The 25,858-nt window shown below is 36.8% G+C and overlaps 2 protein-coding genes across 2 annotated transcripts; one reads left to right on the top strand and one right to left on the bottom strand.

The window, feature by feature from the left end:
- The first annotated feature begins 1,510 nt into the window (after nucleotides 1–1,510).
- On the top strand, nucleotides 1,511–7,966 carry LOC134794424 (uncharacterized). The gene is made up of 3 exons (XM_063766235.1): nucleotides 1,511–1,660; nucleotides 3,987–4,059; nucleotides 6,808–7,966. The coding sequence occupies exons 2-3, from the start codon at nucleotides 3,987–3,989 to the stop codon at nucleotides 7,548–7,550; spliced, it is 816 nt and encodes a 271-aa protein (XP_063622305.1). The 5' UTR covers nucleotides 1,511–1,660; the 3' UTR covers nucleotides 7,551–7,966.
- Nucleotides 7,902–17,055, bottom strand: LOC134794426 (uncharacterized). The gene is made up of 4 exons (XM_063766236.1): nucleotides 16,912–17,055; nucleotides 12,504–12,637; nucleotides 11,996–12,130; nucleotides 7,902–8,697 (listed from the first exon to the last, which is right to left on the bottom strand). Exons 1-4 carry the CDS (start codon nucleotides 16,912–16,914, stop codon nucleotides 8,523–8,525), a joined length of 447 nt encoding a protein of 148 aa, XP_063622306.1. The 5' UTR covers nucleotides 16,915–17,055; the 3' UTR covers nucleotides 7,902–8,522.
- Between the last annotated feature and the right edge of the window lie 8,803 nt (nucleotides 17,056–25,858).

Below are 25,858 nucleotides of genomic sequence, written 5' to 3'. Positions count from 1 at the left end.
AAAATCATGCTTCGAATGACCCCGTTTCCTCCTACGTCATGCTACCATCATCCGATGTCCAGACCCCCCCCCCCCCCTAATTTGAAATGACGTAATTTATGAATAGCCCCATACCATCTACATACCTACCTACCAGGTGCTCTGAGGGGCGCGCAGTTTCAGAGGGAAGAATACCTTTGCGATCCTAAGGGTTTTCACTAACTAAATCTTAAGAAACCACTTTGAAGGCGATCGCTTCAGCATAATATAGTCTGTCAAGCATTTCCGTCCAGGGGTCGGAAACCGGTATTTGCTCCATACAAAAATACCGGTATTATTTCGTTATTTTTCGTTCTTTGGTTTATTATTTCACTTTTAATGGGACAATCTAATAATACAAACTCGTTACCTAAATACTTGATTCAGTCCAACGTAAAGAGCATAAAGTAATTCAAAATATTGGGTTATTTCGGGGTTTTCTAAAAATACCGGTTCCGAGCTCTGTTTCCGTCAGTAGAAAAAAAACAGCAAATTTAAAAAAATGTAGACGCGAAGGATAATCGTCCTATTGAAAATTTGAATGCCTTTTACTACTGAAAATCTTCTTTGACCGGCTAGTATATATTCTAGGTTTATAGGTTTCGCTTTAAAAATTTTTTAATTTCAAATTTTGAAAAAAGGAAAACTTATAAACCTATTCATTGCGTCAGTAACGTGTAGGTACCTACTAAACAGCGGCGCGCTCATTCTTTCTTCCGTGGTACAAAAACTCATGGAGAATAGAAAATATTTAGAAGTGGAAAAACAAACATTTTCCCTTTTTGTATGGACGAGTACGTACCTACGTAGTAGGTAGGTATTCTTCCCTCTTAAAATCAGTAGGTATCTCTAGTATATCCCGTATCCGGTATCCGGTGCCGGTAGCAGTAGGAAGCAGGACGCGCAGGAGCTTGAACTTGACTTTCCCTCTCGCTGCGTGCGGTGCGGCCTCGTAGCGCGGATTTTCTTATTTACTTAGGTACACGTGCTTACACTTATGTGATATTTATTTAAACTTTGCTTTTAATGAGATTACTATTTAATATTAATATTAGCACAGTCGGTTCCCTAACATAAGTTTAGTAGGTACCTATGCATTTTTCTTTACAGCTAGGTACCTACCTACTATGGCGAAGTGGGACGTTGCTACGGAAATTACCTTTCGATGAAAAAGCCATTATCTACTCATCAACTGGAATAGTTTAGTGTTGTGAATAACGCTCATTTCGAGGCTTAAAGACTCGAACTCTTAAGACTCTCGAGGCTTAACGCCTCAAAGGTGGCAAAGACGATTTCTTACATCCATACGCGTAAAATAAATAAATACCATTCTCAAATATAGTCGAGTCTTCAAGACTTACGAGTCTTGAGGGCTAGAGTATTTAAGCCTAAAAATAAGCGTTATTCACAACACTGGAATAGTTGCATTTGCATGGCATGGTACCTACCTATGGCTAGATTGATTGCCTATTACATCACCCTACATGCCTACTCCCGCGAACGAACATTCGTCGCGCAACTTTCCTCCTTCAAATTCGTCGCTATGAGTCAGCCTCCGGCTCAACGAGAGCTTATATAGCGGCCAGCGTATCCAGATCACTTTCATTGCCGACCGTACCGCGATGCTGTAACCAGAGCCGAGGTAAGCTGACCCTATACATATACACTTGCTTAATTCTTATAAAGTTATAAACAAACCCCGTTTTCAATGTTGTGATTCATTGGAAATCAAAGCCTTTAATACCTACGTAACTTCGCCTTAACTAAGCATCTAATCATAATTTCACTATAGGATTCATGGGTGTATTCAATATTTAGGTTTTGAAATAAGTTTTAGTATAATTTTCGTAATAAAAGAAAGATAATGCGAATTTGAGGACGAGTGGCGAAGATAGGTTGTTCTAAAATTTTTATTTATTTTTTTACTTTTAAACTATTTGTATGCAGCTCTTTTTGTTGTGGATTGAATGGATCTATTTCTCGGTAAAATTATTACTGCTAGGCCACCAGCAGTAAGAACGTGCGACTTTGAATCCGGAGGTCGCGGGTTTAAACCCCGGCTCGTACCAATGAGCTTTTCGGAACTTATGTACGAAATATCAGTTGATATTTACCAGTCGCTTTTCGGTGAAGGAAAACATCGTGAGGAAACCGGGCTAATCCCAAGAAGGCCTTAGTTTCCCCTCTGGGTTGGAAAGTCAGATGGCAGTCGCTTCCGTAAAAACTAGTGCCTACATCAATTCTTGGGATTAGTTGTCAAGCGGACCCCAGGCTCCCATGAGCCGTGGTAAAATGCCTGGATAACTCGAGGAAGAAGTAAATTATTATTTTAATAAATTGCTTGGGCGAAGTTGGGCACCAACGGTGAATTTAGTTTTCTTAAATAATTATAGAGTATAAAAATCCAGAATGAAATTCGAAAATGTTTAACTGCGTCCTTGTGAAATTAAAATGAAATTTTCATATAAATACCTACTTTCTTTATTTTTCAAAAATAAAAGAAAGTTGCTTTTAGATAGGTATACACAAGAAATGGCGAAGTAATTTGTTGCTTTTGAGTTGCTTCCTCATGTCGGCTGGTAAATTGACTTTTAAGTGATGATTTTGAATGATTAATCAAAGTTTAGTGATTAGTCATCGGTATCAAAGTTTGTTTAATCTTATAAGTACGGCGCGAAATGGTAAAGATATGTGACGTTCCATGACAAAAGGTACCATTGCCCCGGCTGAATATTGGAGCGGCGTTAATAATAGTGTAAGCGCCAACCGCCATAAGGTACCTTTTGACGTGGAATGTCACATATCTTTACTATTTCATATCTAGTGAATCTCCAATTCATTTCCCGAATCGCGCCGATAGTGCTTTGAAACCTTACAACCCTCTTCTTCTTCCTCGTTTCCTCATGACTGTCTCGCGGCCACCACTTGTGCACGAAAGCTCTAAGTACCTATATTCTGCACGATTTTCCGCCTTCCTAATAATAGGCGCATGTGTAGATCTCTGCCAGGCCATCTTTATAATTTCTACCCAGCAGATCGTAGATGTCCACTACCCCGTCCTCCATCCACCATGCTAACTATAAACGTAAAACGTAAAAGAAAGATTTCCAACTTATTATAGGTAGGTAGTCTATTTTTTTCAAACAAATCTAAATTGGTTTGTCTCGGTAGGTATAGGTATATCGTTACAGCCATGTAAACTCAATTACTCCATACATTTTCCTCTTTCTCACTATCGACTGTCATTCACGGAACTCATGAGAGCTTCTTATAACAATTCAATTTCAAACAGGATTCCTAACGGCAGGGCAAAGATAGGGAAATTATGCACGCAACGCACACAAGGAAATTTTTATCAGTTACCTATACTTTTTATTTATATAAATAGAAAATTGATCACTGTCACTTCTTCCGCTTCACCTCTTTGTCTCTAAGTGGTAGAAAAACTACTACTTTGTTTGCCTCGTTAGGGCGTTTATTTCAGCCATTCAGTTTAGTTCCGATACCATCTTTCCCACGGTTTTTGCAGATTGCTGAGCTGATTGGCATCATATCTATCGTTTATCGCGGCCGATAAAAAGGTCTTTAATACTTTCACACTTTATATATCCACTGTAGCTGTAGCAGAATCTAGTAAAGGAAGAAGACTACATATAAAACATAATATTTTCGAACATAATTTATCTTTCATATTTTAGTTATTTTCGTATGAAAACTACGCATATTTACTAGTCTCTGGTAGGAATACCTATCTATAAATTCATGCGACCTTCTTATACTTACACCTACTTAGTAATTGGGTTGTAAAAGGCTGAGCCATTATTTTAAATAACATGTACCTAGACATAAAATGCAACTTTCACATCATTTTGAAGAACCAAGAGAGCCCTTACGAGCGAGCTGGTGTGGTGAAAAATAAATTATTTAAGTACCTACTTACCTACATTTAATATTATTACTTATTAAAGATGCAGTGGCTAAGCGCGATCTGCGTGTTGACCGCGGCGGTGCACGGTGGCGGTGGAGTTACCCAAACACCTGGTAAGTTTATCAACCAGAAATACAGCAAAAATGTTAGCAAAACACATTATTACCAGCCGAAAGGTAAGAGTTACTTACTAAAACACTAATATAATATAGTATTTTGGTTTGGCTAATCCACTTTTTTAAGGCATTGAATGGTAAAAATAAAATATTTTGTAATCAACAAATGCTTAAAAACGTACCTTCGTGTCTAACTACTTTCCAAGAATACATTTTAAATATTAAAATATACTTACCTAGTTTTTGCAACTTGAACTTGAACTTCTCCCATCCTTTCAAGGCAGGGCTCGGAACCGGCATTTTTATAAAACCCCAAAATAGACCAATATTTTGAATTATTTTATGCTCTTTACGTAAGACTGAATCATATATTTGGCTAACGACTTTGTATTATAAGATTGTACAATTAAAAATGAAATAATGAAGCAAAGAACGAAAAAGAACGTAATAAAACCGGTATTTTTGTATGGAATAAATACCGGTTTCCGACCCCTGTTTCAAGGTGACCAAGCTAGCGGAGGCGATGTGTTTTAGTCTCACCTATCATATCAGTTGTGCTATTTCGCCATTCATCTCTTTTATCGATATATAACAATGTAACAATAACAAATTACTCTTATGAAAGCTAAGCCGGTTCATATCGCAAATAAACTTTTACACAATACTTAGGTATTTTCTCATTACGCACATTAGCTTATTGTACTAATCAGCCATACCTTTACCTTCACTTCCTATAAGAAAATTGCTTTAGTCACGGTTAGGGATGAGTGCTCCCGGTACTGATGGTTTTCTATACAAATACAGTATCGGAACCGGGAATACCCGGTTCTCGCCATACAAACTCAGTACCGGGAGCATTCCCTAGTCACGGTAAAAGTGATGAACCCGAACATTATGAACAAACACACAAACATACGGAACATATCTACCTACTTAACAGAGGATGAGGCCATTTTCCTCCCTGGATACTGACAGTATGGAAAATAATTGTATACAAGTTATTAACGATAGCTTTGCCCCTTCGTTTGACTTTTTCGATTTTTTGATCGGAGGCTGTTGTTACTTTATCGTGGCCAGGTCTTCGATTTTGATCACTTCATGATATGCAAGGTGCAGCTAGTGCGCACGCTCGTATTCTCCATTTTTCTGTATGCCTCTTCTCAGAGCCAGGTCTCCCTGGACAATGAAATCGGCTGATAGGAAACGCATTGATGCCTTTGAAATGTGGTGCTGGCGGAAAACGGCATATCATGGACCGAACTCCGGACCAACGCCTCAACTCAGCTCGGAGTACCTAACCACCAGGCTCTCAACCACATGTCTCCGGAGAGTACTTGAATTCTTCGGACACATAGCCAGGAAGACGGGAGACAACCTGGAAAAGCTTGTCTGCAACGCGATGGTCCGACCAGGTTAGCAAATCGCTATCCATGGAGGTCCATGATGCCTTAGAAGTCGCAAGGGATCGGATAGGCTGGAAATCTGCGATCCGGAATCATGTGCTCCACTAGGAGGTCACGAACCTCAGCACTGGGGAGAACGAAGCAAGGAGGAGGAAGTATATTTTCTATTGTTAATATACATAGGAAAATGGAAACCACGATTGTACGGAAAAGCGGTCACGCTTCGTCCCCTTTCATCGTAACTAACCATATAACATATAGGCTTTATCTCTTTGCAATAAGGTTTACAACAGATCAGTCAACCCAGCTGCATACACAAACACATTAACGTAGCGATATAATGTTGAAAACGAAAGTATTACGTCTCCGGACGCCGAACGGTGATATACTTATTTAATACTGTTATTTGCATGTCAATCAGAGACGAGGTAACGGTAAAGACTGACAGTCTTCATATGCAATAATGTGTGTAACACATGATTGTTGTAGTTGTCGCCTTTATAACGAAGTTTCAGTTCCATATAAGTATAGTTATGGCCCCTATCCAAGTAACATTTTTATTCAGACTGCACCAGCGAGTCTGTGCACCATTGCTAGCTACATTGGTGGAGTAAAATGTTGTAATCCAGGTTTCCACGATGACAAGATAAAACAATTTATTGTTAATACATGGCGTGATAAATGGCATGATAAATATTAAATTATTCTATGATAATTGCCACATCAAATTTATTATGCTTCTAGCTCGCTGGACAGGCACTCATAAAAATATAAAATTAATAAACTGAGACCACGACGCGACTTTGTATAGACATTACCAATCTTAATTTTACCTGTCTCTGATGTCAATATAGAAATTGCGAAACTTGCTTTTTCGCCTCACTCGTAATCATTGTAATCATTTCAGATTTAAGTTCATTGCCTTGCGATCAAACAAACTGGTTTATGTTAGTTTTGTGGAGACAGTTTCTGATGGAATTTAGACTCTATTTTTTACAAACTTTTCGCCTATTCTACCTTGTAGTGTCCAGGATCAGACAATCCTGGGTTCAGATCCCGGCAAGGGAATGTATTTGTGTGATGAGTGTGACACAGAGCTAAATTCCTGTTCACCTTTCTTAGAGGTCACGAAAAAGCGACTTAAACGACTTAACCCTTTTATGGTCAAGCTTAAATCACATTGAGTGCCGGGAACCGGGTTGGCGGGTTATTTGTTCGTAGTCGCTTCCTCTACAAAACGGGAAAACGCTGAGACCGGCTATAAAAACCAAACCAAACTCTGCTTGTTCTTTTTGTGATAAGAAATTAAACTTAATTAAATATAAAAACATATTTTTTCCAGGTCTGTCGCCATTTTGGACTGACGACTACAAAGTCTTCGAACAAATCTACGGAAAGACCTCCGACCGAGAACTCTACGGGTCCACCTTACCTCCTAACCAGTCCTTCGGCGTCGACTTAAGTCCCTTAAGAAACCAGGCTTCAGAGAAAAAGGAACGGTACATCGACACCGGAGAAGACAGAGACTTGGACCAGCAACCAAGCCTATATTCTTTCGATAACTATAATAATCTTTTGACAAAACAGAATATAGAAGCGTTTGATCCAAAGCCGACGAAACCATCATTCAAATTCATCCCTTACAATGATTTCACGCCAATCAGCCAATCTAATGATCCAGCAACTTATAACTATTATAAAACGCTGGAATTGTTAGAGAAGAAAAAGAAAATCGACGCTCTAAAAAGCTTAGCAGTCAATAATTTCGCACAATTCTCTAGCTACGCGACCAGCCCTGAAGACACAGAGGGGTATAAGAGTATCCAGGATATTTTAGACGCTCATGAAGGGAATAAAGGAAATAAGAAGGTGAATAATGAGCATGAGAATTTGGCTAAATATGTGAGTTATGGAGTGTCGAAAAGTAGAAGGAAGAAGCCATCTTCAAATCCAAGGTTTATACACAGTAATGATCTTCAGAAACCACGATGTGTGTCTGGACGCTGTCGCCAGAGAAACACCTCGGTTAGAGTCAGAACAGGGCCTGTTTTGAGGAAGATTAAGCATACCATTATTTCTGATTAAACTTTTAAGCCTGAGTAGTTTGATAAATGTATTTCGATACACCTTATTAAGATCACCATATTAGAAATAAAAATAATACTCGTAATTTATTGTAAGATTTGACCAGAAAAATGTGTTCTTATATTATTAGGTGACATTCGGTTGGCGACAGCAGCAGCATTGCTGTTCGTTACTGCTCAAAGAGACACACCGTGTAGGTAACATCACCCGCGTTAACGCTGTAGCAGTATCGTTGCAACATGCTGCTTGCTGCTGTGGTCACAATCCTAATGTAACCTTAATTGTGCATGCTGCCAGTATTGTTATTTAATATTTAAGGGGTTGTGTTAATTTATTAATTAAAACAAGTACAAGATGTAGAGTAGCTTTAATCGTACTTAATTGTAAACCTTAAAATAAATTATTATCTTTTTGAACCGTAGTTTTCTTTCGAAAGCTGGTTAAAAAGCATTTTCACTCACAGTCGGCATTGTGTGGTGCATGAGCGCACTGATGCGTCCTCGTGTGCTCAAACAGCAGACAATACCAGTTTAAAACAAGTTTCACAGGCATTTTGTAAATATTGGAGTTTATATTGGCACATGCATGCAGAATTATGTAAATTCTGCAATCTAGAACAGCGGAACTGCTTAGATAAGAACTGTTCTTACATTCTTGTTGGTTTTGTAAAATGTTTTTTCTGCCACACGCATGCTTTTATGGCAGAGGAATGTTGCAATGGCCATGTTCACACCATGTACTTTTCATGCACTACAATTGAACAATATCTATTATATATATTTGGGTTTTTTGGTTGCCTAAAACGGCACTGATTTCGGACACTGATTTAAATTAAAAGAACACCCAATTAATCAGTAAACAGAATGCCTTACCTATATAAGGTAGGCACGTTAGGGTTCGTTTCGCTCTGCTTCGGTTGCGTTCCGGGTTTAAAAATGGAAGGAAGGACCAGAATCTTGGTTTTCTGCTGTTCTAGTATATGAAGTTCGGGTTAGTCTCGCTCTGCCTGGCCGCAGGGTTGGTAAGGCTCTTTCTCTTGTTCTCCTGGATGCTCTGCAGCAGGAACGGCGGCGCCGTGGTGGACTGCCGCTGCTGCCGGTGGTCCAGCTCCCGAGAGAGTTCCTCTACGAACTGCCCACCCGTCTGCCTGGAGGAATAAGAGCGTTAATGTATCTATAAGATAAGTAATGACGTGAATATAATAATAATGCATTTGTATTGTTTGATTACAATAATTTGTTAACAATAACAATAAGAGTCAGTCTAACTGAACTCAGTGAGAGGTTGTTGCAGATATAGTACGATACAGTCTGCATTGTAGGTATCTATTGAAAATCTAAGTTCTTCCGTAACGAAGTGTATAAAGTTGTATGGGCGGGACACGCTGCTAGGCAGAGTGATGGCATGTGAATCAACATTGGCGCGTTGGGTGGACGACATTCGAAAGATTGCTGATCGCTTCTGGATGAGATTAGCTCAGGACCGGAACAAGTGGCTTAGAGTGATTCTCAAAATAGTGGTTGTTTATCGAGAGCCAAGAAACCAGCTCCGTCGTTCTTGGACTTAAAACACACAAACGAGAAGACTGGATGTCACAGAAGACTTGGGACCTCATTGAAGAAAGAAGGGAACTTCATCTTAAAATCCTGGCGACCAGCGACGCGATATTATTAGAAGACCTGAAGCTGCAATACCGTCTGATCCGCAGGCGAATCTACCGTAGTACCCGGTATGATAAGCGGGTTTGGACAGATGGTGTTGCCGATACCGCCCAACGTGCTGCAGACTCCGGTAATCTCAGGGAGATGTACAAGGCAACAAGAGTCTTAGCCGGAAGCCAGAAGCGCAAGAAGAAACCCCTGAAAGACAAAGAAGGCCAACTGATTGTGACATCCGAGGGACAGCTAGAACGCTGGCGTGAACACTTTGAGGATATCTTCCGCGTCCCCAACGACCCCAGCACTGACAACACACCCGCAGACAGCTCGCCCTTGCTGAGACTGAATATCGACGTGTCTCCACCTACGAATCAAGAAGTAGCGAATGCCATCAAATCGCTCAAAAACGGCAAAGCCCCAGGAGTCGACCTCATCACAGCGGAGATGCTAAAATCTGACTTGCCGACCGCCGTGAATGCCCTTACACCACTCTTGAATAGCATTTGGCTTGCTGAAGAGTTACCGGACGACTGGAACAAGGGACTTCTCATCACCGTGCCAAAAAAGGGAGACCTCAGCGATTGTAGCAACTGGAGAGGCATTACTTTGCTTTCGACCCCATCTAAGGTGCTCTGCAAGATCATCTTGGATAGGTTGTCGAGGGCCGTTGAACCTCTCATACGCAAAGAGCAAGCTGGATTCCGACCCCACAGATCATGCACGGATCAAGTCAACACACTGCGTATCATTTTAGAACAGGCTACTGAATGGCAGAGGGAAATGTACCTAACATTTGTAGACTTTGAAAAAGCCTTTGATACGCTAAGGTGGGCTAGTATCTGGAACAGGCTGCGTGAAATTGGTGTCCCCGAGAAAATCACTAACCTCATAAAGGCTATCTACAAGAATTACTCTTGTAGAGTGACGCACAATGGCCTCGTCTCGGAGGATATTCAAGTAAATGCTGGTGTGCGACAAGGGTGTCTTCTTTCTCCTCTCCTCTTCCTTGTTGTTCTCGATGGCATCATGCATCAAACGATTGACAATAAGCGCCGCGGCATAGAGTGGGGACTGTCCAACATCTTAGAAGATCTGGACTATGCCGATGACCTATGCCTGCTGAGCCACACACGCGCTGATATGCAAGCCAAGCTGGACGACCTTCGAAGTGAGGCAATGAAGGCGGGACTCAAAGTCAACACCCGGAAGACACAGGAGATGAGGTGCAGGGACACAAGTACCGTGCCGCTCCTTATTGGCACAGAGGCTGTGGAGCAAGTCCACAAATTTACTTACCTCGGAAGCGTCGTGTCGGAAACTGGAGGGACCGAAGAGGACATCGCTTCGAGAATAGCCAAAGCAAGAGCAACCTTCGCACAGCTCCGCCCCGTATGGCAATCAAGCAAACTGACACGGAGAGTCAAGCTCAGAATATTCCGGTCAAACGTAAAAACCGTATTGCTATATGGATGCGAGACGTGGAAGGTCACAAAAGACATCTCGCGCCAGCTTCAGGTTTGTATTAACCGCTGCCTCCGCCGCATTCTCGGTATATACTGGCCCGAGAAAATTTCAAATGCCAACCTGTGGAGATGCTGCAATGAGACCCCGATCGACCAGCAGATCAAGCGCCGGAAATGGAGCTGGATTGGGCATACACTCCGAAGGGATCCTGACCACATACCGAGGCAAGCCCTCGACTGGAATCCCCAAGGAAAGAGGAAACGTTGCCGCCCAAAACAGACCTGGCGCCGGACTATTGTTGCAGAGGCGAAGGCTATCGGGAAGACTTGGAGCGAACTCAAGCACGAAGCTCAAGACCGATCCAGATGGCGGCGCACTGTGGACGCCCTCTGCCCCACCTAGGGGACATAGGACAATAAGTCAAGTAAGTCAAGTCATTATTTTTATTTAAATTTAATACTAATATTTATAAAAAATAAAGAGTAGCACTTTTTACTGTAACCTGTCTTGTCCAAAAGCATCGCTCTTCCAGTTTTAGTTCTTTAGATTTTATAAGCACCAATTTATGTAAATAAAATATCATGCTATATAATAACATAAACAATACCTTTTAAAATGTACTTTGCACAGGCCTTATATATATTTTTTTTACAACAATATTCACGCACGAAGTTTGTCCAAGGATATTTTCTCTGTTAACCTGTACCAACCTGTACATGCGCGGTATTGCATCTGACTCATACACAGAAAAAATTATTTAGATCATAACTATGGCAAAATATTAGGTAAGTATCAAGCTAACCACCGTAGGGTACCATTATGACCCAAGTGTCGTAATTTCGTAGAGACAAGTGGTTAAAGGCAGACATCTGGGGTTTTGTAACGGAATGTTAACTTTATCTTGTCTCGATTATTTTAAGAATTTGGTATGGGGCCTAATGTAATAATATCATTTTAATATTGTATGAAGGTTTATTCATCTATGCTAAAAGTGAGACATTCGTATTATTATCCGTTCAAGGGAAAAAATAAAAATGAATGTATTTTTTACTGTAACCTGCTTAACTTTAACCTGTGTTCAATGTATAGGTTATTGTAGGTATGTCTTGAAAACAACTTCTTCATTTTCCGTTCCCTTTTGAAAATTTGGGGTACTTGAAGTGGTAAAACATATTTTTCATTATTAAAAGTAAAAAAAATACAAAAAACATTTTTTCATTATCTTTAACCTGTCGATGCCACTTTCTTGAGCTGAATGCTCAGCCGTGAGTGATAAAGGGCTGATATGATGACAATGAAAGACGTTGAAAGTCGACAACGTACCGTTCTGTTCCCCTCTCGGCGCCCCTCTCTGCGTCGTCGGGCACGTACATGGAGTAGCCTCGCCGGGACAGCTCCTCGTCAGGCGATATCGTCGGGTTCTGGAACGCGTGGTTCTTGTCGTCCATCCTGAGTTTTCTGCAAGTGTGAATAGATGAAATTATAAACCGAGTTTTAGTAAAGAAATAGTTGAAATTATACCTATCGTCAATAAATAAAAGAGTGTTTTCAAACCCATGTTGCTTAATGTCCATCGACGGTGACCATCCCATCAGGCGGCTCGTCTGCACGTTTGCTTACTACCACATCTTCTCGTGTCGATGGTTTCACCGTGCGGGACCAGAACCTAGCAACACTTAATACCCTGTCTGTCGTATCGCAAAGGTGCTCAGAGCAGGCTTGTGGGCACGCTGGGCAAGATACCAGTGATCCATCGTTTAAGGAGCCCTCTCCCATGAACATTGAGCTTAGAGTCCCCCACTATCACATAAAAAAGGTAAGAGATACTAACTGCACTCTTATAGACGGAGTCTGTCGCAACTGCCTCTTCAGAGAGCTGAGCTGCAGGAACAGCACCATCACCAGCACCAGCAGCAGCAGCGACACGCCGCCCAGCACCGACGTCACGATCAACAGGTCCAACTCCTGCAGAAATACAAAAAGGTTTAAATAACGGCTTAGTGCAAGTCTGGTCGCATACGAAAAACTTAATTTACAACTCATCAACATATAAGGTGTATTCGGGTAATACCGAATGTCGGATAATTCCGAAATTCAGATGAAAATCACCCTTAATTCCATCATAATAAAAGTCTCTTATCGGAATTATCCGACAGTTTTCGACATTCGGAATTACCCGAGTAAACCTTATGTCACATTAATCATAAAGGCAATGCACCTTGAACATCATGTTTCTTTGATTGATTTTATCTACTAAGTGCATTTACACATTTACTATATTTGATAATCAATATCTCAATGAAATTATCTAAGTAATTTATTTTGCTCGGGGCAAGACAAACAGTATGAGGATTCCATACAAGTGCTATTCTTACCCCGGTAATAGTCTTACCCCACCTTACCTTAAATTAATTGAGCTTGCCAATCACAATAATCAATCAAATAAATTAAACTTGACCGTAGGTTAGGATGGTAGGTAGATCCGCTGTTGAGGTAGAATAATGAGGTCCGTTTGTATAGGAATTATATCCAAAAGGCCTGTTTACATTGGTCTTGAGTGTAATGAAATGTCGACATCGGCACGGGCTCCATGAAGTGTGACTAAGTTGATAAGGATGAATAATAAGATAATAGATTCTTACTTAATGGAGTTATTTTGTAAGATCTTAATAGATTTTGTTTCAATCAAAAGTCTATTATTTTCTTATCAGCACTATATAACTATCTACAATTACAAATATTTTAGATAAGTACAATGATTTTATTTCAAACAAATAATTGACATACGTATCTCAATATGTTATAATTAAATATTATAACTAGTTTCATTAAGTTATTTTGTTAAAAATACAATTTTTTACCGCTTATCGTACTAGTTTTTCTTTCAACAAACATATTTGATGCTTATAAATAAAAAGATGGCATTTGAATTGGTTTTATGTAGTGGGTTATTTATGTGAAAGCGTTATTTTCAAATACAGCCAAGTGAGAAAGTCTTGACTAATGTTGTGTTGTCTGTATATCCGTGAGATTAGCCTGGAATTCGGATGGCGGTGATAAGATGATAAGAGATAACAGACGCGATATCTGGAGCATTCTACGAAGTTGTGTATTAGGTACAGTTACCGGCAATATTATTCGGCAAAACCAGCAAAAGTATAGGTACATAACTGAAAAATGAAAATGAATAAAGTTTATGGTTGGTATATAAATTTAACAATATTATATTTACAACACATGCAACCTTTCAATCAAGACGCGATATCGGCCTAGAAAAAGAGCTTAGAGAAATAGGTATTTCAATTATTTCTATGTTAACGCACATCTAATTTAGAGTTAAATGATGTTTAGTTTCTAAGATTATAATTATTCCATTTATGATCCGTAAGGTGTGAATCTTGGAATCTAGGGTTTTTGTAGCCTGATAATAAATGATACCTATTTGATTTTTAGGGTTCCGTACCTCAAAAGGAAAAAACGGAACCCTTATAGGATCACTCGTGCGTCTGTCTGTCTGTCTGTCTGTCTGTCTGTCTGTCTGTCTGTCTGTCCGTCTGTCACAGCCGATTTTCTCCGGAACTACTGGACCAATCAAGTTGAAATTTGGTACACATATGTAAGTTTGTGACCCGAATACGGACATGTAACGTAAACAAATGAATTTTAAACATGGGGGCCACTTTTGGGGGGTAAATGAAAAAATGAAAAAAAAAAATTTTTCAAACTATATCATGTTACATATCAAATGAAAGAGCTTATTGTAAGGATTTCAAATATATTTTTTTTATAATTTTCGAATCAACAGTTTAGAAGTTATTCAAGAAAATAGGCAAAAAATGACCATTCCCCCCCCCTTATCTCCGAAACTACTAGGTCTAAAATTTTGAAAAAAATACATAAAATAGGTCTATACCTATAGATGACAGGAAAACCTATTAAAAATGTACAGTCAAGCGTGAGTCGGACTTAATTACAGTTTTTAATCCGACCCCTACGGATTTTTTAAAGAGATTTCACTCACGTTTCACATAAAAAATACATTGTTAACAGTGCCGGATTACTTAGAGTAGTAGTTTTCTTAGAGTAATTGGTGATAATTTTCTGATAAGATAATCATTTTAAATATTTAACGGTCTTACCTACTTACGAGTAATTGTAAGGTCAAATTAAAAATAATGTTTAAAAAAAATGTTAAATTGAGAGCTAGCTTAAAGTTTTTTGTACTCGTCGACTTTAATGGTTGAATTAATAAAGACTTTGTAACCAATAAGCAAAACAAGCACGTGCTTACGGCACCACGTTCAGGGAGGGCACCAAAATGCCAGGTTGAAAAAGGTGAACAAATTTTAAAATTAGGGACAGACACATCGTTTTTACCACACGATTTTTTTAGCTGTCCAAAAGCTAATTTGCAAAAATAATGGCGCGTAATTCTTTGGGAAACAATCGGTAGCAGTAGAAGAGTCGTGATTACATGCATAGATTCGATTTCAAATTTCAACCCACTCTTTTGCGGTTCGGCGTTAGGTCTTATGCGAGGCCTTCTGCCTTACGGCAAAGTTGATCTTCTGCCTTAATTACACTTGGGCGTGGATCCAAATCCAAGCTTTCCTCTTTCGCAGCTGGGCCTACTGCCTTTCTCACACTTCGCCAATTCAATTCCAAGCTCTCTGCTTTCTTGCATATTTTATGCATGAAAACAACCTCGCTGAGACCCTTAAATATCGAGCCCTATGTGAAGCTAGGCTGATAGAAAACTGTCCCATCCCTTCTCTGTATGAAATCCTGGATTCGCGCCTGGTTGGGACTAAAATTAAAATTGCGTTTTTATATCGAAAAATTTTCGCGCTCGCTTCGCTCGCGTTTTCAATTACTTTATAAGGATATATGATAAAGGTGACATTCGGGTGGCGACTGCAGCAACATTACTCTGTTGCAACGTTACTGCTGCAGTACTGTCAACTTCCGTGATAAAATGATGTGACTGATTTCCATACTAAAAGTAAAAATGTACAACTGTCTATCATATTGCGTTTTTATATCGAAAAATTTCCGCGCTCGCTTCGCTCGCGTTTCTATTACTTTCTACGCTATGATAAAGGTGACATTCGGGTGGCGACTGCAACAGCATTAGGTACTCTGTTGCAACATTACTGCTGCGGCACTGTCAATTTTCGTGATAAAATGATGTGACTGATTTCCATTCTCAGCTGTAATGCGGCAATGAACTTCTCTCAATTTACCAAAAAATCAATGTAATCTTGATGACCCTAGGGAGAGGGGGCACCTAGAAATGCTTAGGGCATCAAAATATCTTAATCCGGCACTGATTGTTAAAAATTGTGTAATATACGGAACCCTTGGAACGCGAGTCCGACTCGCACTTGGCCGGTTTTTATTTAAACAAACGCCTTCGTTTTTATGCGAGCAATGTATATGTATGTAACTAACAATTGTTTGTTAATGAGACATTATGTGAAAATGGGCTAGATATCCTAATGAAAATGTAAAAGTAGGCACCTAATTCTATGACGACAATATTTATAACATTGGATTATTGCTAATTTATTTAATTCACAGCAGTAGTACCACTGTATATATATTGTATGTAAATAAATGATTTCAAAATTCACAGCAAATGGTTTACAGATGTAAGTAGTGCCTAATAATTGTTTTCCATCGTATTTTCTGGAAAACATTCGTATAATGTCATGCTACTTCAGTCAACCTTAGTACTTTTTGTACCGAGACTGACTGAAATAGCAAGAGACGTTCGTACGTTTCCGTGAAAATACGTCGAAAAATAATTATGCACTACATTTGTACAAAATAAGTTAGGTAAGTACCATTAATTAGAAAAAAAATATATAGGTATAGGCTTTAAATGAATTAAGAAATCATTCTTAATTTTACGGCTGCCATTTTGCATCTTATAGCAAGACTGTATTTTCATTGAGGAGGGTATGAGGATGAGCGGAGATAAGAGGAGTCGTGCGGGTTTCAACCAATCATGCTATTGGTTGATCTCCGCGCGCTTCCTCTCATCTCCGCTTCAGTGGATAGGCAGCCTAATACCTACTCTTAAACCTATTAAGAGGTTCTGACCAATCAGCATATTCCTCATTAAATACCAATAAATACCAGTTTGTACTAAAATAAAGAATATCACGCGTGAAAATATTAAATTGAGGGAGGTTATGTTAGGTTAAGTAAATATTATCAATAAATAAAAATCTCACCATAGTTCAAAGCGGCATGATGCGTGTCGAGCCAAGGAACACTACTCACTGACTGCTTTATCATTTATTACTTATCACTTGATAACGATAACGATAAGGACACCATCTGACAACTTATCTTTGAAACACTCCATAGCCATCCATTTACTAGCACACGTCTATTGTGTACCTACCCACATTAATAAAAAATAAAATAATTACAATTACTTATGTACAAAAATGTAGGTACGTAATATTATTTAAAACATAAAAAAATATAAATTCAGGACAGTAGTCTTTTATGAACTAAAAACAGATGTCAATACCCAAAAGGTAAATACGTGACCCTAATACTAAGACTTCGTTGTCCGTCTGTCTGTCTGTCACCAGGCTGTATCTTAAGAACCGTGACAGCTAAATATGATGTGAAATTTTCACAGATGATGTATTTCTGTTGTCGCTATAACAACAAATATTAAAAACAGAATAAAATAAATATTGAAGTGGGGTTTCCATACAACAAACGTGTTTTTTTTGTCGTTTTTTGCGTAATGGTCCGGAACCCTTCGTGCGCGAGTCCGATTCGCACATAGCCGGTTTTTATTTACAAATTTTGTCAACGTGTGAAGTTGCTGAAGCTGCTCAACGTCAGCAAAGCGGAAAATCTAAAACCTACATCCGGTGTGTAATTTTTCAATTATTATCTTCAGATTATTGAAATTATCATTCCATCGTGCGATTACACATGTAAATCAGTGCGCAAACAACAGATTCATATCCAATCGTCGACATATCTGTGAAATTAATATTTTTAGAATCAATAACAACCTAAAATACCTACGCCATGACAGCGTACCAACGCAAAAAAAATCCCGGGCTAAATTTGTTTACTGTTTGACATGTGTTTAATGTTTAATACTATCGAAAGTATCGAAGAAAACACAAGCAGCGCCATAGTTGTGAACATAGCCAGATTCGTAACATCGTAATTCGTAATGATCATACAGGGTGACATTTTATACGTCCAACATCAGCTTTTCCAGCTCAGTTGATTTCTTAACTAGATACCGTGACTTTCATACAAATGAGCAAATCACATGTGACTTACTCGAATATTTAGCCTGACACCAATCACTATAACAATTCAGCGGAAAACAATTTCAGCAACTTATTATCTTATTTCTATAAATTATTTTCATTACAACCTTACTCAATTAACTTAAGGTCGAAATTCCTTTGTTCCCGCAATCATAATACACCGTTGCCATAGTTACTAAACCGAGCAGTCAATTGTTCCTAAATGTAATTTGACTATGTCAGTGCAATTGGACAAAGTTACCGTTGCCGTCATTAGTTTCGCTACTGTCTATTCTTAGCTCAGAATAATCACGTGACTGCACTAGTTTAGGATTTGGCCACCCACAAAAATAAATTTGTCTTTTCAGTTTATTTGTTCTTTAAACTAAGGCTTTTGAACCATGAACTATTGACTTAAGCCAAATTACTTGGAACTTTAATTGAAGTATTTTACACCTTTTCAAATCAGTGGGCGGGTGATTTTGACGAGTTACGAAATTTAAGGTTATGTTGCAATGACATTGATTTAAATCGTTTGAAATGAGTTTAATAGGTAGTTAAGATTCTTTGTTCAAAGGCCATGATCTATTGTTGCCATTATATTTAATTTATTTGGAATCAAAGGAAAAAATGCCTAGTTTTCATCATAGTCCGTGGCGTACACGACAAAAAAGTGTGATATACGGGAAATGATGATGATGGAATTTCCTTTTGCAGAGTTGCTTCTTTTGACTCACAGATTGATTTAAGAAGGGGAGCCAACCGGATTTTTGATGCATAATTTTGACTTAAGGGGGGGTGCACCCCGAAATTTGTAAAAAATTTAGTTTGGCTATGTGCGCAAGTTTGGTATCATTTTCGGGTAAATCAAGGATGCTGAATTCATTTCTGATATTTAATTTATACGGTTTCATATAAATAATATGAAAAAAAAATGAAAAATAAAATTTTTCTATTATATTTATTTCCGAATAAATGCCAAAATTTTTCTTTTTTTTATATATACACAAAAAATAAAAATTTAATGAAAAAGCTCTACTATTCCTCGTTCTAAAAAGTATACCATGGCATATTTATTTTACATTAATGTGAACAATAAAAATTAAATTACTTTCGACTACTCATTGAACAAGATACAACGATGTGAGCTACAGCTCCGTCCGTCCGTCCGTCCGTCCGTCTGTCTGTCACCAGGCTGTATCTCATGAACCGTGATAGCTAGACAGTTGAAATTTTCACAGATGATGTATTTCTGTATATGTATATATATGTATACATACCTACTCCTTTAAAGTTGTATTTAGAAGGGCATTTTCACTTTAAAGTGTAGATTTTTTTTTTCTTAGTCCTTCAACTTTGGGTTCTTCTACTCAGAATCACGAGGACTATCGATTAACCCTTTACCTACGGGTGTCAACCAGAGTTGCCAGTAAGGCAACACCGCTGCAGTACGGGTGTCAACTATAGTTGATCTAAGTAATGGTCGTGTTCAACATTTTTTTAAAACAAAACGAGACCTTGTGGCTTGGTAATAGCGGTCACATTATGCACTGTGATTAGTATAGATACAAAGAAAAAAATATCATAATATTTCGGTAGATGGCTTTGACATAAACATAATTTTAAAATTACCGCTTTTTTGCTGGCAACTGGAGTTGACACCCGTACTGCAGAGGTGCTAATAATTGAATTCAATATGGCGGACAATAGTGTTGTTTTCAAATTTCATCGACTTGTTGTCGATATGAGAGTACGGCGTGGGAGTGTTTGGAGTGTTATTTTTAGTGTTTTTTTACCGTTTTTGGTTAAAATATTGGAATTTAACATGTTATGAAATCTTTATAAGGTACTATTGTACCTAATAATAATTTCACCACAATCATAACTTGTTAAATTTCAGTTTTACATTTACTAGGTTATCGATATATCGACAAATGCGTCGACGTTTTTTGTGATTGATATTAATGCATTATTTTCATAATTATCGTTATTTAAGTGTTTATTTGTGTTAAGTATATTATAAACTAATGTTCTTAAACGTAAACTTGTGAAATCCGCGAGTAGTAACTTAAAAATCTTCAATTTCTTAGTGACTGGTATATTGCTTGATAGCAGAAAAGATAGTGAATATTATTACTCCAAGTGATTATTTATCGATTAAACACATTATACTTATTGTGTGTGTGAAGTTTCAAGTGTGTAGCTGTAATAGTACTTCAAAAGTTACAAGTAAGTGAAATTATGATTAACCGCTGACTCTCGCCAAAACATGCCCGTATTGGGCGGTGACGGAGCGATTCAATAGCCCGTAGGTAAAGGGTTAAAAAAGACGAAAAATGTGGCCCAAAAAAATTACAGTTTTGTGACTCATTTTCACATAAATTCTGTATTTTTTTTCTTTAGTCTATTAGTGTGTCCCACTGCTGGGCAAAGGCCTCCCCTCTTTCCCGCCATTTGTCTCTGTCTAATGCACACTCCCGCCACTCCACACAGAATGTATCGAGGTTCTCCCGCCATTGGACCATCAAAAAACTGAAACCCAAAATTTGTATGAAAACTGGGGACACTTTTTTATCTTTGTCTCATTCAACAGTAGGTACTCATGATTCTGAATCTAAAAACCCAAAAATTGATGATTTTTCGAAAACAAGTATATGGTACCCATTTTTTCTGAAAACCCCCAGAAAAGCCCTCCGTACATTAACGAATGGCGCACGCGCTTTAAATCAAAATCTCATTCAACTAAAGCTCAAAAGTGGCAAAGTTCGTGACGACTCGAGTGCCAAGCACCTCTTTATCTATTGTTGAACTTCGTTTTATATGTTAAGATCTATATGTCAATTTGAAAAATGAGGTCTTATGGTCAGATATTTTTCCTTTTTGTAACTAAATGAATGCAAGGTTAAAGTGTTGTTCCAAAAGCGTATTTTTGCATTAGTAAGTCTTATAAAGATCTGATGCGTTTTTTAAATAACAGCAAGGGTCATTGTACTTTAAACTTCTGTCTGTGTATAAGGATCCTGGGGGCCGATTTTTGAATTTCGACTGCTCGATTTCGTGTATTTAATTCAATAATATCTCCACTACTAGGCATTCAAATTCTACTAGTAGAATTGAAAACGAGTGGTCAATACGAATAGATTCCAAATTTCTATCGCTCGTATTTAAAAAAATTGCATTTCGCCGTTTTTCACCGATTTTCGAGTAGCGAAATCAAGCGATCTAAATTCAAAAATCGCGCCCCTGGTCGAATTTATAGTAATATTATAGAATTTTTTTCGAGAATGTATTTTTCGGCAATACAGCACAATCGAGATTCGAACCCACAATTTTTGATCATCACACATATGGTAGTTAGTAGAATCATGTATGTTATGTATGTAGTTAATTTGATCCCATTAAGGTCTAGTTTCTCCTCCGGATTGGAAGGTCAGATGGTGGTAGCTCGTATAGTAAAAATTTTGCTTGCGTCAGTTCTTGGGACTAGATTGCAAAGTGAACGCCGGGTTTCTTTAAGAGGCAACCGGGAAAACGCTAAAACGAAGAGCAAGAATGTAAAAGTAGTATTATACTTACACTCAACTCATACGTTTTCATTTTATTTTACAATGTTTTTCTTCGTTTCTTTACTTTAAAACGGGCTCAACTAACACCAATTAATAACACGCCATTACTCTAAGCTAAGACAATGTTCATACATTCACCTAATGAATGAGTTTGAAAATGGAACACGTTAACGTATTCAAAGATGGCTGCCGGGCGCCGACATTTGCAGGTATTTAGTGCGCGCACGAGCGACACTCCTACGCTATTTAACTTGAAGTTTGAATGCGTTTTATCATGGCATTAATTATACCTATTAACAATCGATAAGGATTTGCTGACACGACTATTTATACAGTTTAATTCAATTAAGTTATAAAAATAAGGTTAGTCAACCCGTATATCTCAATGTTCTTTGATCCGGGTAAGGTATTTTTACCGTTATTTTTTATCTGACTTCGAACCCAATTCGGGCCCAATTCGAACATTAAGATACGTCAGTTAATAGATCTAGAAACGATATGGATTAGATATGTCAGTGTCAAATGTGACTTTTCTTCAAACAAAATCGTCACTTTTGATACTGACACATCTAATCCATAATATCGTTTCTAGATATATTAATTGGCGTATTAGACTTAGATAGATTAGACTAATTATAATGTAACATAAGAACATAACATAAATCATACATTGATGAATTGAAAATTAGTTGATTTTATTTCTGAAATGCGGTCTAAGAGAAAAGTTTAGTACATTTGTTGATTTTTTAATATTTTCATGCTTCTTTCGACGCAACCATTATCATAGAACGAGTGTGTAATTATTTATAACCTACCCAATACGCTTAAAAAATCCGTTTAGAATAATATTACATTTTACATAATATGATGAATTTTAAATACTAAACGTTTAAAAATAAAATGAACTACTAATTATTTCACTATTTTCCATTCATAACCCCTTATTTTTTCCACCCTGTATATTACATGATTGTAACTAATCAACAGCCATAACCTTCCGCCCTATAACCTTCTTAAACTTAAATGTAACATTCAATTCTAGATTAGAATCACGCAAGGCCGAAATTAGATCACTCTATTCACTAACTGCATCGAAATCGGTGCAGCCAACGATTAATTCATGATTAACCTAATTTATAATACGAATATAACGATCTGCCTCAAGGCGATGCTATTTAAAAAGCTTTCTGGTAAATTAAACATAATTTATTAGTATTTGATAATATGGTAATTGCAAGTAATAAAAAAATAGTTTGAAGATAATCTTTAAAATGACTTATGGGTATTTATTCTATTGAATTCTAAATGTTATAAATGCGTTTAAAATAGAAAAAGGACAAATATAAATTAATACTTAATTAATGGGGCACAATACAGTTTAACATTACAAATATAATATCTATTTAATGATAACCATTAAATTCATGTTTTTGGGTTTTGTAAATAAATATAAAGACAAAAAATAAAAGTGGATTTCAAAGTTGGAGGTGCGGGGTATCGATCCCCGTACTTCTCGCATGCTAAGCGAGCGCTCTACCATCTGAGCTACACCCCCGGTGAAAAAGTCGGCGAAATTATGCTAAGTATTAAAATTGGAGGTTGATTCTTGATAAAACTAGACTTGACTAGACTGAAACACCGTCCGTCCGTGCTCTTTTTTTTTGACATAGACGACATTCGTTTTATTTGGTTTTATGGATTAAGTTGTAAAATGTATTATGAAAAAAAAATTGTACACATATAAACATAGAGTATTAATTTAATTAAGTATTAACAATATTTAATTTTAATATAATTTTTAAGTAGTTGTATTTAATATTAATTTAGTTTTCAATTAGCTATTTCTGTTTTTTATATTCTTATTTGTATAAAATAATAAACTATTTAAATGTTTATTAAACCCACTATTTAAAAAATGTACATACTTAATATATACTTATAATTATATTAACAATTTAATACGAGTAATAGTAACCTTTATAATCCCTTATATTTCCATCCTGTATATTTGCTAATCTAGAAATTAATATTTATTGTACTATTTATAAGGTAGTTAACCTTTACCCAGTAAGTACATATATTTCTTAATCTTGAATTTAATGTATAATTCTATTAGAAGTATTAGGACATTGTATTTGTTTTTTTTTCAAGTAGAAATACTATATAACTTATAAACTGAAATAAGTAAATGTCATACAAGTACTTACTAAGAAAAAAACCTGGTTCGATTCCAGCCTGGGCCGCCATTGCGTCTTGGTCACTTTTTCTCAGTATATGACATTTATTTCAGTTTATAATTTATAATTATTTATTAATCAAAAAATAACACTTCTTTTTAATGATTTATGGGAATCTCTTACCTAATTTATGATTGTTATAATATTTGTAAGAATGAAACACAGGAAGATCACGTGAGGAGATGCAGCCTAAACTGCCTAATTCAAATATTTATTAAAAACCAAGGTAAAGCGAGCCACATATAATGGTCAATAAACTTATGAATGTCATTAGTCATTATCATTGATTGTTGTTTGATGACATAACTGTTACGCAAATCTCACGAAGCGATACTTGTTGCTATTATTTTATAGTAGGCGCCTGTTGGCTTTTTGTATTATCTTGTATGTAATATTTTTACAATTAGTATTTTCGTCTCGTTCAATTTTGAAATATTTAGCTTGCTATCAATATTAGCGTGTATCAATAATGTATTAGAGCTTTAAGAACAACTTTGCTTTAGTGTGAAACAATTTTACTAACTTAGTAAACTGCAATGTACAAAAATGTATGATAGGGCTTGTTTTTTTAATTTTAATACTAGCGGAATTACTATTTATCACATAATCGATGCACTTAATCACATAAACAATTTATCATTATATAAATAATAATAATATAACATAACATTGATTAATCTTGCCTACAATGTAAACAGCACATCAATTCTGTACAATAAATATCATCTAATCAGATGTAGGCATATATGTAAAACGTATGTAATAGGTGTCGTTACATGCCCCGCCCCGGGCATGTAAATCATGTGTGCATTATGTACATCCGCATTGCTCCGTGGTGAATCTTCTGTCTGAGATAGATTAGTTCTCAGTTGTTATGGCGATTGATACTTAAAAGCCTGTTTTATAAATAAATATATATTATGCAATTAATTTACATAATGCGATATGGTAAAATCCCTTATATAGGTACTTAGGTAATGGACGTGGCATATATAATGTAACATAGGTATTTATACCACAAATTCTGTAAAATAAGTAACTTGTATAACATTAGTTTTGAATGACGTAGAATTGGAAATATGTATTTTAATATGTGTGATAACGAAAGTCGTAATATTTCTTGAATCACACCCAATTGTGAAATGTTAAAATATTTATTATGAATTTAATATTATGATAGCAACGCAAACCCATATTTTATGTGTTTCGGAGGTCAGACATGCTCGAACACCAGAAGTATTTTAATTTATTTAAACATTACGTATCCTATAACACTTATGTAATTGTTTGGTTCAACATTGAGATGCCACGGTCGATCGTAAGCGCATATTTGCGTCCCAACTCCCATACGTCACTCTAAAATATTTCAATGATCTATCCGTCAAAATTACGGTTTTAACAAGCTATAAATCATAATGGCACCACACGAATTTTATTGACATGTGAAAGAGCCCTCGAGGCCTACTCATATAATTACTTATGAATATTTGTCTTTATAATATGAATTGTTCCACATTAATTGGATTTTTTATTGTACTTATAGGAATAGGCAGGTACCTACAGTTTTATTACGCTAGTAGGTAATTACTGTTGACTAAACTTCAAAACCGTACCTATAATGAAATCAATTTGACGCAACCGGAGAAAAATGATTTGCCTTACTATTTATTACTTTAGCATTAAATATTTACTAAAAATAAAAATTGTTCAGGTAGGTAAGCCGGAAGACTAAATAATTTCAACTTTAATAATGAATATATATTTAATTAAGTAAATTACTAATTTAACCCTTAGCTCATCGGAACAACGTTCTTTTATGATGATTGCTTACAACAATTAATCCAAACCGATTGCAGTCGTGATGCACGTTATATTAGATTTTATTGTGTTTTTAACTGACAATCATTAACAGAGGCAATGTTTACTAAATTAGTTTGAAGGTGAACTTAAGGCTGAAATGAAATTGATTGCTGTTTGTTATGTTGTTTGAAGGGAATCTGTTACGAGTAGTGCTAATTCTGGTGCTGATTGAGTGGTGTCAATATAGCTAAATGATTTATCAATGATAAATATTGATATTTATTTATC

Source organism: Cydia splendana, chromosome 10 (assembly GCF_910591565.1).
Source record: "Cydia splendana chromosome 10, ilCydSple1.2, whole genome shotgun sequence".
Classification (NCBI taxonomy): Eukaryota; Metazoa; Arthropoda; class Insecta; order Lepidoptera; family Tortricidae; genus Cydia; species Cydia splendana.
This window is presented reverse-complemented; position numbering and strand designations above follow the sequence as displayed.

Coding starts and splice junctions, on each gene's coding strand:
- LOC134794426 (XM_063766236.1), bottom strand. Junction 12,131..12,503: donor ACTCCGTCTATAAGAGTGCA/GTTAGTATCTCT, acceptor TCACACTTGCAG/AAAACTCAGGATGGACGACA. Junction 8,698..11,995: donor GCCGAGAGGGGAACAGAACG/GTACGTTGTCGA, acceptor TTATTCCTCCAG/GCAGACGGGTGGGCAGTTCG.
- LOC134794424 (XM_063766235.1), top strand. CDS start 3,987: ATGCAGTGGCTAAGCGCGATCTGCGTGTTGACCGCGGCGGTGCACGGT. Junction 4,060..6,807: donor TGGAGTTACCCAAACACCTG/GTAAGTTTATCA, acceptor TATTTTTTCCAG/GTCTGTCGCCATTTTGGACT.